Here is an 18,114-nt window from a genome sequence, read left to right as displayed (position 1 = left end):
GCCACAGGTCCTTGTGGTCGCCTGCCTGGCGCCAGGTTGCAGGCACGGCCTAGGGCAGCTGGTCGGGTTGCCAGGCTACTTTGTAAACAGGCCCTCCCTGGTCTGCTCGCTGCCACACAGGAGTAGCTGACAGATCGGCTTTATTTTCTGCCCCAGGAGTGGGCATGGGTACCACGTCAAGGTTTCGGGTCCCTTCCTGAGACCCATTTATAGCTGGACTTGGGAGCACCTTGTCTTGGGTCCCCTGTGAGTGCGGCGTGGCTGTGAGCCTGGGGCTGGCCTCCCAATCCGCTCTTCCCTCCTGCCTGCGGTCAGGAGGCTGCCTGTGCCCTGCTCCCCCCTCCCTCCAGGAGGTGGCACCTGGCTCCAGAGGTGGGAGGTCGTCTGGCAGAAACCCAGGCTGTGGCCCAGGCTTAGGGCTCAGACTAAAAAAGGGGAGAGCGAGGGGCCCAGCGGACACCCGTAGGCCCTTCATATCCAGATTCACCCATTGGGAACATTTTTCTTTTTCTATTGAGATAAAATTCACATAGCATAAAACAATTGAGTGGCATTTAGTGCACTCACAGTATCAGGTAACCATCACCTCTATTTCCAAAATATTTTCATCATCCAAAGAGAAAACCTTGTTTCCATTTAAGCAGTCATTCCCCATTCTCCCACCCTCAGCCCGTGGCAACCACGAATTTTGTTTTCAGTCTCTACAAATTTACTGGTTCTGGATGTTCCCTATAAATGGGATCATATACCTGTGACCTTTTATGTCTGGCTTCTGTCACTCAGCATAATGTTTCTGAGGCTCATCAGTGAGTTGGGACTTCATTTCTTTTTATGGCTGAGTAATATTCCATTGTATGGATGGACCACATTTTGTTTATCCAGTCATCAGTTGATGGACATCTGAGTTGTTTCTACTTTTTGGCTGTTTTGAATAGTAACACTTTGAATATTTGCATCAAGTATTCATTTGAATACCAGCTTTCAATTCTTTGGGGTATATACCTACAAGTGGGATCGCTGAGTCAAATGGTAATTCTGTGCGGCTGTACCATTTTAAGTTCCCACCAGCGGGGTCTGAGGGATTCAATTTCTCGCCAGCACTTGTTATTTCCCCCTTTTTTGTTTAAAATTACGGCCATCCTGCTGGGTGTGCAGTGGTACGTAATTGTGGGTTTGAGTTTCAGGTCCCTAATGACTAACGATGACGTGCACCTTTTCACATGCTGGTCATTTGTATACCTTTGGAGAAACATCTCTTCAAGTCCTTTGCCCGTTTTTGAATTGGGTTATATTTTTGTTGTTAAGAGTTCTTTATATATTCTGGACAATAGGTCCTTATCAGGTATATGATTTGTAAATATCTTCTTCCATTCTGTAGGTTGTCGTTTCGCTTTTTTGATACTGTCCTTTGATGCAAAAAGTTTATTTAAAAAAAATTTTTTTTTTTTGGCCGTGCCACATGGCTCGCGGGATCTTAGTTCCCCAACCAGGGAGCGAACCTGGGCCCCTGGCAGTGAAAATACCGAGTCCTAACCACTGGACCACCAGGGAATTCCCCAAAAAGTTTATAATTTTGATGAAGTCCGGTTTATGTAGTTTTTCTTTTGATACTCTTGCTTTTGGTGTCATATCTAGGAGTCCATTGACAAATCCAAGGTCTCAGAGATTTACCCCTCTGTTTTCTCCTAGGAGTTTTATAGCTTTCACTCTTATGTTTAGGTCATTGATTAATTTGAGTCAGGTTTTATATATGGTGTGAGGGTAGGAGTCCAGCTTCATTCTCTTGTACAGGGAGACCCAGTTGTCCCAGCACCATTTGTTGAAGAGACTATTTTCTGCCCCTTGAATGTTCTCAGGACCCTTGTTAAAAATCAATGGACTATACGGGACTTCCCTGGCGGTCCAGTGGTTAAGAATCTGTGCTTCCAAGGCAGGGGGCATGGGTTCGATCCCTGGTCGGGGAACGAAGATCCCACGTGCTGTGAGGCATGGCCAAAAAATAAAAAACAAACAAACAAAAAAATCAATTGACTATAAACATAGGGTTTATTCTGGACTCTAATTCTGTTGATGTATGTGTCTCTCCATTTGCCAGTACTATTCTGTTTTGATTACCATACCTTCGTAGTGGGTTTTGAAATCGGGGAGTGTGAGTCTTCCAGCTTTGTTTTTTTTTTCAAGATTGTTTTGGCTGTTATGAGGGTGATTGGGAACACTTTGCACATTTGTACTCATGCTTCTCTCTATAAATATATTTTGTCTTTGTTGTTGATTTGGTGAACCACTTGAAAGCAAGTTGCAGACATCACAAGAATTCACTTTCCTTCCATATGTATCTTTCAATGATAAGAACATTCTTCTGCAGAATAATGCTCCTGTAACATCTAGATCATTTAAAGTTGTGGCTCCTGCAGTCCACACATTTCCCCACGTGTCCTTTGTAGCTGTTGAACGGTGTTCATTAGGCTGCAGTCCAGGACCACACCTGGCGTTTGACGGTCACGTCTCTTTAGTCTCCTTCACTCTGGAATACTTCCCAGCAATTTTTGCCTTTCCTGACTTTGACCGTTTTGAGGCAACCAGGGAAGTTGTCTTGCAGACGGCCCTGTGATCTGGCACTGTCTGTTGTCCCCTCGTGATGGGACCAGCGTGTCTGTCCCGCTGCCCCACATCCGGGCTACAGCATCGGGTCGGTTTGTCTCCTGGTGATGCCGTGTCTCACGGTTCGGCTGAGGTGGGGTGCCCCATGCTTGTTGAGTGAATGACTAGTAACAGTAGTAGTGGTGGGCGTGGGGATGCAGTGCTTCCTGTATGCATGTGTTGGGCCCGACCCCTGCCCCACCGTTAGTCCCGCTTGACAGATGAGAAAACTGAGGGCTCAGACCTGCCCTGGTGACACACTAAGTGGAGTAGACGGGGCATGAACACGGGCCGTCAGGCTCCTGTGGCCACACTCAAAATACGTGCAAGAAGGAAGGGGCTCAGCGGGAGGAAGCAGAGGCACCACTGGCATTTCTTTCTTGACCCCCGCCCACCCCTGCTCAGCTCTGAAGGCCGACGACGCCCCCATGTGACACGGAGGGGCTGGTGGCTGAAGGCCCGACTCCCTCAGCTGGGCCTGGGCTGCCCACTGGGTTCCCGTGACCCCCTGAGCCTGCCAGACTTGCCCTTCTCTCCCCTGTGTCTTCCCACCTCAGTGCCCAGGAGCGACAGGGGGTCTGGCACCAGCAGGTGCTCCGTGAGGGAACGTCCTGGCACAGGTGCCCCCCTGGGCCCCCCAGTGCCTGGCAACTCCCTGTCCCCCCACCTCAGCCCTGGTTGCCCGGTGGACAACTGTCCTCTCCTGCTGGACAGACTGCATCCTGTATCCCCGCTGGGGACACTGATCAGCCAGCGCCTCGTCCTCAGCGTAGGCTGGGCAGGCAGAGCACATGGCAGCGCTCGTGGGGCGGGTGTTGTGGCACCCTGGAAGAATCTGGGGTGCCGTGAGCGGGGTGGGGGGGAGGTGGCCCCGGGACCTGGCGGCTCACGCCCGCCTCCCTCCTCTCGCAGATGAAGACGTCTGTGTGTTCAAGTGCTCGGTGTCCCGGGAGACGGAGTGCAGCCGTGTGGGCAAGCAGTCCTTCATCATCACCCTGGGCTGCAACAGCGTCCTCATCCAGTTCGCCACGCCCAGCGGTACGTCTCCCTTCCGTCCCAGCAGCACACGGAGCGCCCAGAGCCTGGGGGCTTACGCTCTCAGCCGTGGCGGGCGGGGGGCCTGGAGCCCGGGTAAATCATAGCCCGTTCATCTGACCCAGCGAATGCCCCGCCAACATCAGAAATATTCCCAAATGGAAATATGTCCACGGTAAGAGTACGTGCTCGCTGCCTGGACACTCTGCCCCAGACCTCGCCGGCTCCTTTGGGTCCTTCTGGGCTCTGCTTATATGTCCCCTCCTCTGAGAGGCCTGTCCTGACCTGCCCACACCCCAGGCCTCTTGGAGGAGCCGGTCAGATGGGGGTCAGGGGCCCAGCCCTCCCGCAGCAGTGGATGGGATGAGACAAGGTCCTGAGGTTGGCAGAGGCTTTGTTCCGAGCGCAGAGGAGACTCTGGAGGGTTCTAAGCAGACCCATCTGGGGGACACACGAGCAGAGCTTGCGGAGCCCCAGGCGAGTGCTGCTGGTGGCTCTGGGTGGGGGTCAGCAGTGGAGGTGGTGAGCCGCCCTGGGCTGGAGCCCCCTCGAAGGGTCCAGCAACCGGACTTGGTCCCTGCAGAGCCGAAGTCAGTGGGCCTGGTGGTCGGCGCAGGGGCTGGGGCAGGAGAGCCCAGGATGGAGAGTGGTCGGCGCAGGGGCTGGGGCAGGAGAGCCCAGGATGGAGAGTGGTCGGCGCAGGGGCTGGGGCAGGAGAGCCCAGGATGGAGAGTGGTCGGCGCAGGGGCTGGGGCAGGAGAGCCCAGGATGGAGAGGCCGCCTGCCCACGGCTGCCCCCAGCATCCCCAGAGCCCTCTTACTTGTCTCAGTGCCCCCGATGGAGAGAGGAGGCTCCCCAAGCCCAGACCCTCAGGACTGCCCGCCCTCAAGTGGCCTGGCTTCAGAGCTGAGAGACGCCGGGCTGGGAGAAAGCAGCCAGATGGCTGACCACCTCCCACCAGGAGCTCCACATTCCGTTTCCTTCTTTATACAAAATCAACCCCAATTCAATGTTTAAAAAGATAAGTTACAGAAACACCACCAGGGTTATCATTAAGAGTTGATGTTTTAGATCCGCCTCGTCTTTTTCTGCTTCATGGATAGTTATATTCTGATTTTTTTTCCTTTCAATCCTATCAGTTTCTTAAATTGTGGTCAAGTGTACATAGCAACAATTCTACCATGTTAATAACCCTTTCTGAGTGTACATTTCAGTGGTATTAAGTATATTCATATTGTGCAACCATCACCACCATCCAGCTCCAGAACTGTTTTATCTTCCCAAACTGTATATTTTTAAGAAATTGTCTTTTAGGTGTCTTTTTTTTTTTTTAATTTATTTTTGGCTGCATTGGGTCTTCATTGCTTCACGTGGGCTTTCTCTAGTTGTGGTGAGCGGGGGCTGCTCTTCATTGCAGTGTGCGGGCTTCTCATTGCGGTGGCTTCTCTTGTTGCAGAGCACGGGCTCTAGGTGCATGGGCTCAGTAGTTGTGGCGCGAGGGCTCAGTAGTTATGGTGCGCAGGCTCAGTAGTTGTGGCGCATGGGCTTAGTTGCTCCACGGCACGTGGGATCTTCCCGGATCAGGGATCGAACCTGTGTCCCCTGCGTTGGCAGGCAGATTCTTAACTACTGCGCCACCAGGGAAGTCCTGTCTTTTAGTTAATTGTGTTAAAATACACCTAACGTAAAATTTACCATCAACCATTTTCAAGTGTCCAGGTTCCAGAGGTATTAAAACACATTCACGTTGTTGTGCAGCCATCTCCACCATGCATCTCCATCATCCATTTTCATCTTCCTAAACTGAAACCCTGTTCCCATTAAACACTAACTCCCCCTCCCCCTCCCTGTCCCCTCCAGCCCCTGGCCCCCACCATCCTATCTGTCTTCATGATTTTGTTTTGCTTCTTTTTCTTGATGCAACTTAGTGGTCTGTGTTCATAAACATAGTTCATTTGCCACGTAACATCTGGTCCTGCAGACCCCTGGTGACTGGTTCTGTCATGTGCTTCTCAGTGTCCACTGGGGTCCATCCAGTCCCCTCTGACCGGACACTGGGGTGGCGTCCCTGTGTCCACTTGCCACCCACAGACACTGCCGTGAGCTGTGGGTGGACCCACGGGTATTTGCTGGGGCGAGTCCCAGAGACTTGACGGCCGGGTCATCTTTTGAAGGCTTTGGCCAAGCTGCCCTTTGGCGAAGCAGCGCCAGCCGCGTGGAGCACACTTGCCCCTGACACCTGCCTTCTCCCGTGCCAGTCACCAAGAGGCAGGCTTGGCTGCCCTTCTTCTTTTCCTTACTCTTCAACATTTGTGTGTATGTGTATGTGTGTGTGGGGGTTTCAGATCACTCATGCTCAAGGTAGAAAAGTCGGGGTGCACGCCTAGACAGAGCCCGCCACCCCTGAGCCGGCCACACATGACCTGGCTTCCCCCTTCCAGATTTCTGTTCCTTCTATAACATCCTGAAAACCTGCCGGGGCCACACCCTGGAGCGGTCGGTGTTCAGTGAGCGCACGGAGGAGTCCTCTGCTGTGCAGTATTTCCAGGTGGGTACATACTGCCTGGGCCAGGCTGCTGCCCCCGGTGGCCCCCAGAGGCCGCGCGGCACAGGGCAGGCCCACCCGGGTTCATGTCCTGGCTCTGCCCCTTACTCGCTGAGTAACCTTGGGCAGGTTTCCTCCGCTCGCTGGGCCTCAGTTTCCTCATCTGTGAAACAGAGATGCCAGTGCCTGCCTACGAGGGTTGCTGGAAGGATTTGAGTGCAGGTGAAGCTCAGGTCCACAGGCATTTTGAGTAATGATAGCATAGTTACAGTGTCCTGAACACGTAGGGCATGCCAGCCACTGGCCCCAGCGCTTTGACACGTACGGAAGCACTTGAACCCTCCCAACAACTCTAGGAGGTAAGTACTATTGTTGTCCCCATTTTACAGATGAGAAAACTGAGGCTCAGAGAGGTTAAGTGACTTGCTCCAAGTCACACAGCTATTATGCAACAGAGCCAAGATGGGAAGCCAGGTCTGCCTGATGCCAAAGCCTGTGCCCCTGCCCAGGTGCCACGCTGCCTCCCGATCGCCTGTTGTCTTACAAAGAGACCCCACAGCACCTCACCTGCCTGGCGCTCTGAGTTCTAGGGTTCTGTTTGATCCACTCCTCCACTTCTTTGGGGCCCCTAAGATGGGGCAGGTGGCCCTTGATCCCAGAATCCTGCGTGTGGCATATCCTCAGTTCTCCTGGGTTGCTTCCAGGACCAGGTATCAACCAACTGTGTCCTTTGGCCACGGTGACGGTGGTGGTGTCCTCCCTGGGGGCTGCCTCTAGCTTCCAGCTCCCTCTACTGGAGCAGGTAGCCGGGGAGTCCAGGCCAGCAGAGGGGGTGCGGCCTCCCCAGGGAGATCTCTGCCCGAAGTGGACCCTTCTCTGCCACAGGGTCGGCCAGGGCCTCGGCCATCTGTCTGCTGCGTGCCCTGTGCCATTGGCATGTCTCTGTTCCAGTTTTATGGCTACCTGTCCCAGCAGCAGAACATGATGCAGGACTACGTGCGGACAGGCACTTACCAGCGCGCGATCCTGCAGAACCACACGGACTTCAAGGACAAGGTGAGCGGGGCCGGCTGCATCCACCCTGCTGCCTTCCGCCCTCTCCCTCAGGCTCCGTGCCCGCCTCACTGGCTCAGTAGCCTCTTTTTTTTTTTTTTCCCCCCCTTTGTTCATTGATTTTATCTTTAATTTTTTCAGATTGCAAAAGCAAAATCTACTTTTTGTAGAAGCCCAGTGTGTATCAGATGGGCATGAAAGGCCTCTGTCATTTCCCTCCAGAATGACCACTGCCAACAGTAAAGCTCTCTTCTTCCAAAATTTTCCCCATGCATATACCAGCATATATAGTTTAGGGTTATAATCTTTTAAAAATACAGATATACAAAATAGGACTGTATTCTACATTCGCTTCCTGCAAAATACTTTTCCCCCACTTAATGTTGTGTCTTGGCATGTACTGTTAAGTTACGTGGATTTAGTGTAATCTAGTCACTTCCCTAGTTCCTTTTAAAATCTTTTTACTGTTACCAAGTAGTGAGCAGTTGACCCTTGAACAGCATGGGTTTGAACTGCACTGGTCCACTTACATGCAGACTGTTTTTGATAGATATGAGCAACTGTGCTACACGATCCACAGTTGGCTGAATCTACGGCTGCAGACCCGTAGATATGGCGGGCCAACTGTATGGTTATACTCGGATTTTCTACCGGGTGGTGGGGTTGGCGGCGTCCCTGACTCCCGCGTTGTTCGAGGATCAACTATATACTCGTGATTAAAAAGAGACCAGAGTATATATATTCGGAGGTGAAATTTTATTCTGTTCTCTTCCCATGGCCTAGAGTTTGTTTTTCCTTTTTAACCACATGAAAGCTTGTGGTTTTCTCGACATATCTAGGGGACTGTCCACATGATCCACGTGGATCTATTTCATCTGGCGCCTTGGTGATGCCCTCCCCCAGCATTGCTGAGAATCCCCTCAGGTGACTGAGCCTCCCGGTCCCAGGGCCTGAGCCCCACAGGCTGGGAAGGAGTCATCCTCGACACAGCGGCCATCCCTATGCCCTGACGGCTGGCGTGGGCAGCGTTGGGGCAGTGCTTGGGGCCCGGGAAGCCCGTGTCCCTTCAGCAAAGCCTCTTCCAGCTCTCCCAGGACGCAGATCCATTTCCTAGTTCATCTAGAGCTCTGAGAGGCACCTGAGGCCCTCCCACCCGACAGCACCAGCGCCCCTGCTGGGCGCTCGCCCTGTGCCCCACCGCCGTGCCCAGAGCAGGTCTCCTTTAGCACCCATGCACCAGAAACGTTTATCCTGATTCCGTTTGTGCGCGGAAGCAGTCAGGCGAATCCAGAGTGTGGGACAGTCTACCACACACTAGCCGGGACTCCTCCCAGAGCCTGTGCTCTGGGGCCCAGCAGCCCTGGAGAGGGCACCCGAGTGGGAGCTTTCCCCGGGGCTCTTCCCAGGTTGCGGGGTTGCCCTGTGGGGCCTGGGGTGGGAGGCCGCCCTCCTCCTGCTGGCCGCGTGGCCCTGGCCAGTCAGCCCTGCGTCTCAGTGGTTCTGCTGCGGGGCTCAGAGGTGTCCTTACCTAGTGAGCACTCATTCCCACGTGCTGCATAGACCGCGCACACCATTCCTTCTTGAATCGGGTCTGAGAGTGTGTACTGGTCTTAACATCCTAGCTGTCCTCAGAAGTCCCACTCTACCACCTTTGGATCCAAACTGCAGCCTCCTATGGCTCTCAGAAAGCACCCTCGTGGGCAGCTGGCCGTGTAGAGGGGAAGCAGGCCACAGGGCAGAGAGCGTGCTCCATGGGTGGGTCTGCGGGGAGGGAGCGTCTCGTGACACACACATCTTTACGATCACGTCACTTTACCACTAATTTGTCCTCACTGCCCCCTCCTCCCTCAGATTGTTCTTGACGTCGGCTGCGGCTCTGGGATCCTGTCGTTTTTCGCCGCCCAGGCTGGAGCGAGGAAGATCTACGCGGTGGAAGCCAGCACCATGGCCCAGCACGCCGAGGTCAGTGGCCCTCGGGGGCCCAACCTGTCTCCGTGCCCCAGCTCTGTGCCTGCTCCAGCCTGGGGAAGCCAGCCCTGCTGGGAGCCCCCAGGAGACCTGACCCCTGGGTCCAGGGGAGCCTGGGAATGTCATTCTCTACTTTGGTCTCTTGTTCCCGAAACTGAGTGGTTTCAGGGGGAGGGGCTTGCTGGGCCTGAGGTAGTCTCCCTTCCATGACGGGTGGTGGCCCAATGGGTTCAGGGGTGATTTGGGGTCTTCAGGGGCTTGATGGCCTGGTGCTTCAGGGTCTGGACTGTGCAGTCACACAGACCAGGGTGGGATCTCGGCCCGGGGCAAGCCGCCCACCTCTCTGAGCCCCACTTGAGAGGTGGATGACGACAGGATTTCATTTTGTCAGTTGATGCTTTTTTGGCACTGAAGCCCTCATCACAAAGTTTAAAACCTAAAAGCTACAAAGGTAAACAGTGAGGATGCTTCCCTCCCCCACCTCTGGCTCCCAACCACCTAGATCCCCCCCCACTGGAGGGAGAGAGACGGATGTGGAAGCTCCCCAGAGCCACTCCATGAGCCCCCATGGGCTCCTCCACCCGCCAGCTCCCACACGAATGTACACGCCACCGTGTTGCACCTGGCTCTGCTCTCTCTACGATACATCTGGGATATGTCTGCGTCATCATGTCAAGAGCTTCCTCACTCTTTCTAGTGGTTGCAGAGCATCCCTTTGCCTGGACGGACCACTGTGTGTTGAGACACAGGCTGTAACTGACACTGAGGCTGCTTCTCAGTCTGGAGCACAAATGCTGCACCGAATCCCCTGTACACGTGTCCCCTCTCCATGTGAGGTTACGTCTGTAGGGCAGATTCCTAGCACTGGAATCGCTGGGTCGGAAGGTGTGTCCAGGTTTAGCTTTGGCAGCTATGGCAAGGCCTACTTGTCCTCGTCCCCAAGGTGACATCAGGAGGCTGCGGAGCTGCAGGAGGGGCGACCCGACAGGGAGGCAGAGGGGAATCTGGTAGCCGAGTGTGGACGGAGGCCCTCCCCCGCAAGGACCCCCGTGACCCCTGTGGCTCGCCCGCCCTCAGGTCTTGGTGAAAAGTAACAACCTCACGGACCGCATCGTGGTCATCCCCGGGAAGGTGGAGGAGGTCTCGCTCCCCGAGCAGGTGGACATCATCATCTCGGAGCCCATGGGCTACATGCTCTTCAATGAGCGCATGCTCGAGAGCTACCTCCACGCCAAGAAGTACCTGAGGCCTGGGGGTGAGTGTCCCTGCCGGCGCGGGCCACTGCCTGGGTGGGCGTTCCCTGGGCCCGAGGCCAGGGGTGCGCCCCCGGGGGCCCCTTCAGAGAGCCCCTGGCTGCCGCTTAGTCAGCATGGGTGTGGTTCAGCTCCCCACTGGCCTGAGCTGGCGGCCTGGGGTACAGAGGGCATCTGGGCCTTCACCCCCGCTCCCTACCCGGACCTGACCTCAGCTGGCTGGGCCCCAAACGAGGCCACGTGTCCACTTGCCCGGCCTGCTCGGTCAGGGTACGGAGGGGCTCCCCTCAGGCCTGCGGAGAGCCACTGGGCTGCCTCTGGCATCTCATGGCCCATGGGGGACAGTGTCTGGCTGGGCTGTGGTCGGAGCAGGACATGTTCTGTGGCCGGCACCTTCCCCGAGGAACTGCCCTGTCGTCTTCATTCCTAGCGCTGTAGACCTTGCCCTCAGCCTGACGGGCTCCTGCGCTCATCACCATGGGGTGGGGTGTGTGTGTGTGTGAGTGGGATGGGGGTTCTTGTGCACTGGGGGGCAGCTGATGTCTGTGGTCTCCTGTCTGTGTCACTACCTGCCTGTCTGTGCTCTGGGGTCATTGGGTCACTGTTGACACCTGCCCATCTGTGTCACTGGTGGTCTGGTCTGTGCGGGGCCCTGAACATCTGCCGACGTGTCCGTTTCTCTGCTCAGTTCTGGGCACGTTCTCAGTATTTCTGTACAGGAAAGGGGCTGTGTGTGTGTGTGTGTGTGTGTGTGTGTGTGTGTGTGTGGTACAAGACGACCCCCGCCAGGGCAGAGCACGGGAGGCCCGTGCACTTGCGGGCCCCGTGGAGGGCAGGGGAGGAGTTGGTCTGTGGGGAAGGGCCTGCCTCAGGCTCCACTCTGGGAGGTGGGAGGTAGGAGGTGGCTGCCCTTCCCCACAGCTCTGTCCTGCGACCCAGGTGTGTGGGAAGCCAGGCTGCCCCAAGGCTTGTCCTAGACCTGCTCTCATGCTCTGCCCTGTTGATGGGCCAAGCTAGCTGGGCGGTGGGAGTCGGGGGGGGGGGGTGGTGAGCAGCAGCCCCAGCAGGGTGTGGGCTCCTCCTTATGGGACGGAAGGACAGACAGGAGTCAGGCTCCGGTGGGCAGCTGCACACTCACCCCACTGGTCAAGCAGCCTGTCCAGGATCGGGCCTGGGGCTAACCTCTTCCCCTTCAGCCTGCATGAGTGCGGCTTCATTCCATCTCAGGAAGCTCTTTCGGGGGATTAAGGGAACCCTCCCCGCAGCTGCACAGTTTTAGGTGCCTTCAGGGCAGGGGGCACTTTTCCATGTTGCTCCGGGGGGCTGATGGGCTCCTCCTGGGCAGGGGGCCTGGCTTATGGCCTCTGGGCCAGTGAGCCCCTCCCTTCCCCACCCCAGTGGCTGCAGCTGAAGGAAGGCTTGAGAAGGCAGATTCCCAGCACCTCAGGGACTCTCCCCTGCAATAAGAGGAGGGAGGGAGGCCCACATCTGGAGGCCAGGTGACTGGGGGCCCTAGACTCTCGAAGTAGGTGGGGCCTCCTGAGCCCTGGCTCTCCTTGCCACTGGCTCTGACTCATCTGTCTGTTCCTTGAGTCCCCCTCCCATTTCAGGCCATGCAAGTGGTCCACCCTGCCTGCCAGAGCCTGGGCGGTCCTGTGGTGGGGATTCAGCTGGGGCCCGTGATGCCATAGCCTGGGGCTCACCCTTGCTCTGTCCACAGCACTTTCCTTTGCTTTCCCTGCTGCACGCCTATCCGAGAGACACTGTCTGGCTGATGGAGCAGGGCCCTTGGAGGCCTGGCCACACCCCAGGCACTGCTTACTTACCCCGAGGCTCTGGCAGGTGCTTTCCTGTCTCCCAGCCCTTGTAATGGGACTTGAGGCCAGGCCCTCCTTCCTCCCTGGCTAGCTGTACAGGTTTAGTGAGGAGGTGCATGTCAAGTATTCAGTGGCCGCTGGCAGAGTAGGTGCTCAGTATCTCTTCATTGCATGAGTGCATGAATGAGTGAATGATGAGTGAGAGGCTGGGAAGGCCCAGAGCTGGGGTCCTGGGGCCCTTTGGAGGCTCTGCCAGGTCCTGCTGGATGTCCCACCCTGACGCCAGCACCGCTCCCTGCCCCCACTCCCAGGAAACATGTTCCCCACCATTGGTGATGTCCACCTCGCACCCTTCACGGATGAACAGCTCTACATGGAGCAGTTCACCAAGGCCAACTTCTGGTGAGTGTGCCCCTGGGTGTCCTGCCTTCTCAGGGATGGCCCCACCTTTCTCTTATTCCTTATCCTCAGTAGGACCTAAAAGACTTGGGCTGGATGAGGGCCAGCTGGGAGAGAAGGCAGGCTGCCCCAACTGTGTCCTGCTGCTGGTGACCTTGCCATGGGGGGTGGGGGCTTTCTGCAGGTACCAGCCATCCTTCCATGGAGTGGACCTGTCAGCTCTCCGAGGTGCTGCGGTGGACGAGTATTTCCGGCAGCCTGTGGTGGTGAGTGGGGGCACCCAGGGCACTCACTACCACAGTAGCACGGGGCATGGCCCTCCTCTGGGGTGACAGGAGAGGGGCATTGGCTTTCCTGTAAGGCCTTATGCAAGCTGTGCAGCACTAGGCAGGCCACCGTTGGTCTCTGAGCTTCTGCCCCTGCACGGAGCTCTCACACAGGGATGTTGGGAATTAAGTAGCAATGCATGTAGAGTGCTTAGTGCATAGTAAGCATGCAGTAACGTGTTTACTGTCATTAGATGAATTGATCCTTGGTGAACTGCTTTTATTTGATTAATTTTAATTATTGAGATTTTTGAACTGATGCATAGACCCATGGTTCAAAAATCAAAGAAGTATAAAAGTGGAAAGCCTCCCTACTTCCATCTCCAGCCACACAGTTCTTTTTCCTATAGGCAAACAGTCTTTGTTGTGTATTCTTCTAGAAGTCTTATCTCTAAATGTGCCTATACAAATATACATATATTTAACCTTTTTTCCTTTCAAAGTATAGCATAATCAATATATTGTTCTGTCTTAGTTTGTCTGTGTTCAGAGGATATACACTGTATGATTTTGGTCCTTTGAAATTTGTTGAGAGCTGCTTTATGCCCAGTATGTGGTCTCTCTTGGTTTATGTTCCCTCTGTACTTGAGAAAAATGTATACCAGTCACTTGTTGTGTACATTGTTATATTAATATCAATTTGGTCACATTTGTTAATCATGTTGGTCAAGTCTTCTCTATCTGTACTGTTTTTTTTGGTCTGCTTTTCCTATCTATTACTGATTGTAGATTTATTTTTCCATTTAGTTCTGATAGTTTTTGCCTTATTTTTTTTGACATTACTGTTATTAGGTGCATACAGGTTTAGGATTATTTTTATATCTTCCTGTTGGATTGATCCTTTTGTCACTATAACAAGTGTCTTTTTTTATCTCTAGTAGTACTTCTTGCCTTACAGTCTTTTTTTTTTTTTTTTTTTTTAGTTTATTTATTTATTTATGGCTGCTTTGGGTCTTCATTGCTGTGCTCGGGCTTTATCTAGTTGCAGCGGGCGGGGGCTACTCTTCGTTGCGGTGCGCGGGCTTCTCATCGTGGTGGCTTCTCTTGTTGCAGAGCACGGGCTCTAGGTGCGCAGGGTTTCAGTAGTTGTGCCTCACGGGCTCAGTAGTTGTGGTGCACGGGCTTAGTTGCTCCGCGGCATGTGGGATCTTCCCGGATCAGGGCTTGAACCCACATCCCCTGTGTTGGCAGGAGGACTGTTAACCACTGCACCACCAGGGAAGCCCAGCATCTCTAAACACTACCTCTGCCCCATTCTCTTTCTTCTTTTGGAACTCTGATTATGTATACATTAGACCTTTTCACCATTTCTCGGATGATTCTTATACTCTTTTCTATATTTATACTTTTCTATCCCAATTGCATAATTTTCATGTTTTCTTCTTATCCATCTCCTAGTTCCAATCCTCTCATCACTATGTCTAATCTGAATTTTTTTGTTTTTGGAAAAAAAAATTTTTTTGTGATGAGAACTTTTAGGATTTACTCTCCTAACAACTTGCATGTATAACGTACAGCAGAGTTAATTATATTTATCATGGTGTACATTCCATCCCTAGTACTTACTTATAACTAGAAGTTTGTAGTTCCTTTTGACTGCCCATCCAACTCCTCCTCCCCCCTTGGTTTTCTAAAATTTCAGTTCTAGAGTTTCATTTTGCTTATTTTTTATTATTTCAGTTCTCTGTGAAATTTGTTCACCTTTTTTCCTTAAACATGTTAATTCTAAGTCTCTGATCACTTTTAGTATCTGGATAAGTGGCAACTGTATTTCTGTTTTTTCTTCTCTTGGTTTTTGGTACTTTGGTTCTGTCTCTTGGTATGCCTGGTCATTGAATGCTAGAATGAAAAATTACAGAGGCTCTGGATGATGTTTTTCTTTCCAAGGATTCGTTTTTGTTCAGGCAAGAAGCCATAATGACAGATTACCTTGGTCCTATGAGGCATTTAAGACATTTGGAGGTTGCTTTTCAGACTCTGCTTAACTGGTATATCGCCCGGCTTCCCTGTAAGGCAGCAGTTCTCAAACATTTTCGTCTCAGGACCCTTTTACATTCTCAAAAATGTAGGATCCCAAAGAAATTTTGTGTGCATTGTATTGAATGATGTACTGTCAATATCTATTGACAGTAAAAACTAAACCCAAGAAATTTAAAAATACGCATTAGTTAATTTAAGGATAACAATAATAACCTATTACATGTTAACATAAATAGCATTTTTAAAAAGAAAACTATTTTGCAAAACTTTCCAGCAAGAATTAGCGACATTTTAAATTTGCAAATCTCTTTAATGGCTGGCTTAGCAGAAGACAGCTGGATTCTGCTTGTGCATTCAATCTGTTGTGGTATCACAGGTGAGTGAATAAATGAAAAGGGCAGAAAACAGTGTTATATCGTGAAAATAGTTTTGACCTTGAGGGTGCTCTGGAAGGGACCACATTTTGAGAACTGCTGCTTTAGGGCATAGTCTTCATGGTCTTGGTGAGCCTGGTGGTTCACAGGGCCCCTTGTTCCAGCCTCCCAGCATCAACATGGTGCTGAACCTTTCATTAGCTTTTTAATCTCATAGAAGCAGCTTTCTGCTTGATTTCCCTACCCCCATCCCACATGTAGCTCAGGAACTGGCAAATGCCACGAAGTGAAATCACGTGCAGAATGTCCACCTCAAATTTCCACATTTCCGTTTTCTTTAGCATTTTGGCCCCTTGAGTGCTAGCTGCCTTGGTAATCCCGAGTCCCCATTTTGCTTTCCCCACCCAGGGAGGCTGCTGAAAGGCCCCATCCCAAGGGGAAAGGCACAGGCCGAAAAGCATCTCTCTCTCTCTCTCTCTCTCTCTCTCGGATCTTGGCCCAAAAGCTGTGGCTGCTGTGGTCGCTCTCCAGTGATTTCAGACAACTGGGGTTTTTTTTCCTTTGTTTTTTATTCAGTTCATATAGTTCTTGGCAGGAGTGTTAGTCTGATAAGAAATCTCCGTCATGGCTGGGAGTGGACGTCAGTGCACAGTTCTCTAACTTGTTTTTTGTGTGTGTATGTGTGAACTTGTTTAACAGTTTATCTTGGAGATCTTTCCCCATCATAAACAGCCTCTTCATTCTTTTTCATGTACATAATCTTTTATTGTTGGGCCATCACTCGTTTCATTAGATGGTTTCCAGCGTGTCGCTACTATAGGCAATCTGTAACTCCATGTGTAAGTTTGTACATGTGCACATAGATCTGTAGGTTAAAATCCCAGAAGTGGAACTGCCAAGTCTTTAATGCAGATGAATGGTTGTCATTTTGCGAGCTGTCACCTAATTGCCCTCCATTGTGTTGTACCAATTCCTCCTCCCCCAGCATGTCTGAGAAGGGCAAACTGGTTTTAGCTGAATGGCCTAGAGGCTGCAGCCAGACTCAGGACTTCACCCCGTGCCTGAAGTCAGGTCACATCTCTGATCTCTCCCAGGACACATTTGACATCCGGATCCTGATGGCCAAGTCTGTCAAGTACACGGTGAACTTCTTAGAAGCCAAAGAAGGAGATTTGCACAGGTACCGGCACCCATGCCCTGTCCTCCTGGGCCTGGCTCCTGCCAGAGGTCAAGGCCGCAGCCGGCTCCCTCAGGCAGAATTCTCCTCCCAGGGCAGGCGGGCAGGGCCCTCGAGACTCAACACCCGGATACCCCTCTTCTCTCCTGGCAGCCCCTGTTCAGCTTCCCCAGCAATCACCGCCCTTTGCCTTTCAGGATAGAAATCCCATTCAAATTCCACATGCTGCATTCCGGGCTGGTTCACGGTCTGGCTTTCTGGTTTGACGTCGCTTTCATTGGCTCCATGTGAGTGTAACAGGGCAGAGCAGGTGGCCCCTGCCCCTGGCCCCAGGGACTTGCCTGCAGTTGGGAAGCCCAGGCCTGGCTGGCTCAGATGATGAACTGGGGCCGCGAGGGCAGGACCCGACTCCTCTGGGTTCCACTATTTCTTCCAAAGGCAGTGGGCGCTGGCCTTCACGCAGTAGGCTGCTGTGGCAGGGTGGGTGTCTACCCTGTTCTGAGTGACTGTTCTTCACGGGACCTGACTGTGTCTCTTGGCATGTATGTCAGGGTGAGTGGGTGCCCCATGGCTGTGGGGCTATGTGTTAACTTCCTGGACAGCCAGGCTGTCTCGGCTCCAGGGCCCCAGGGGACCCCTGGGTGGCGGGGCACAGATGCCTGGGGGGAGCTCAGGGTGCACAAGGTGGGGGCCGCAGCCCAGGCAAACGCGTGCCTCTTCCTGCTTGGCAGAATGACCGTGTGGCTGTCCACGGCCCCGACGGAGCCCCTGACCCACTGGTACCAGGTCCGGTGCCTGTTCCAGTCACCACTGTTTGCCAAGGCCGGGGACACGCTCTCAGGGACATGTCTGCTTATTGCCAACAAAAGGTGCGAGCTGCTGGCCGGGGCTGGGGGAGGCAGGGGTCCAGTCCATCCACGCAGCCGGCTCATGGCTGGCCCCTCCTGCCTTCTCTACAGACAGAGCTACGACATCAGTATTGTGGCCCAGGTAGACCAGACAGGCTCCAAATCCAGTAACCTCCTGGATCTGAAAAACCCCTTCTTCAGGTAGGATGGGCCCTTGGCCTGCATGCGGTGGGAGGGGGCGTGCCCCTCCTCGCCTGCAGCCCCTCAGCCCTGTCGACCGGTCCGTCTCTGCCGCAGATACACAGGCACGACGCCCTCCCCGCCGCCTGGCTCCCACTACACGTCCCCCTCGGAGAACATGTGGAACACCGGCAGCACCTACAACCTCAGCAGCGGGATGGCCGTGGCTGGTGAGCAGGCCCGCGTGTGGGTGGGGCAGGTGCCAGCGTCACTTCCTGGACACACCTGTGGTGCTTCCTGAGTAAACGCTGGCAGTTCTGGCCCCTCGATTCCCTGCCCAGGACACTGTCCCCCGCCCCTGACATCTCCCTCCCCGGCACAGGGATGCCGACCGCCTACGACCTGAGCAGTGTTATCGCCGGCGGCTCCAGCGTGGGCCATAACAACCTGATTCCTTTAGGTGAGCGCAGGGTGGGGGGGGGGGGCGCTGGGGGCGAGCTCAGGCCTTCGGCCTCACC

The 18,114-nt window shown here is 53.6% G+C and overlaps 1 protein-coding gene across 1 annotated transcript in view; it reads left to right on the top strand.

Annotated features, from left to right (window-relative positions):
* CARM1 (coactivator associated arginine methyltransferase 1) overlaps positions 1 to 18,114 on the top strand; it is a 40,441-nt gene that overhangs the window by 20,381 nt on the left and 1,946 nt on the right. The window contains exons 2-14 of the mRNA XM_059918401.1: positions 3,553 to 3,678; positions 6,118 to 6,224; positions 7,173 to 7,277; positions 9,126 to 9,236; positions 10,320 to 10,497; positions 12,624 to 12,714; positions 12,896 to 12,977; positions 16,486 to 16,571; positions 16,766 to 16,855; positions 17,300 to 17,437; positions 17,528 to 17,617; positions 17,714 to 17,826; positions 17,979 to 18,056. Of these exons, the coding sequence (XP_059774384.1) occupies positions 3,553 to 3,678; positions 6,118 to 6,224; positions 7,173 to 7,277; positions 9,126 to 9,236; positions 10,320 to 10,497; positions 12,624 to 12,714; positions 12,896 to 12,977; positions 16,486 to 16,571; positions 16,766 to 16,855; positions 17,300 to 17,437; positions 17,528 to 17,617; positions 17,714 to 17,826; positions 17,979 to 18,056 (1,395 nt within the window). The remainder of the gene's footprint in view (positions 1 to 3,552; positions 3,679 to 6,117; positions 6,225 to 7,172; positions 7,278 to 9,125; positions 9,237 to 10,319; positions 10,498 to 12,623; positions 12,715 to 12,895; positions 12,978 to 16,485; positions 16,572 to 16,765; positions 16,856 to 17,299; positions 17,438 to 17,527; positions 17,618 to 17,713; positions 17,827 to 17,978; positions 18,057 to 18,114) is intronic.

This window comes from Balaenoptera ricei, chromosome 3 (assembly GCF_028023285.1).
Source record: "Balaenoptera ricei isolate mBalRic1 chromosome 3, mBalRic1.hap2, whole genome shotgun sequence".
Classification (NCBI taxonomy): domain Eukaryota; kingdom Metazoa; phylum Chordata; class Mammalia; order Artiodactyla; family Balaenopteridae; genus Balaenoptera; species Balaenoptera ricei.
Note: the sequence above shows the minus strand (reverse complement) of the source record. Positions and strands in the feature narration are given on the sequence as shown.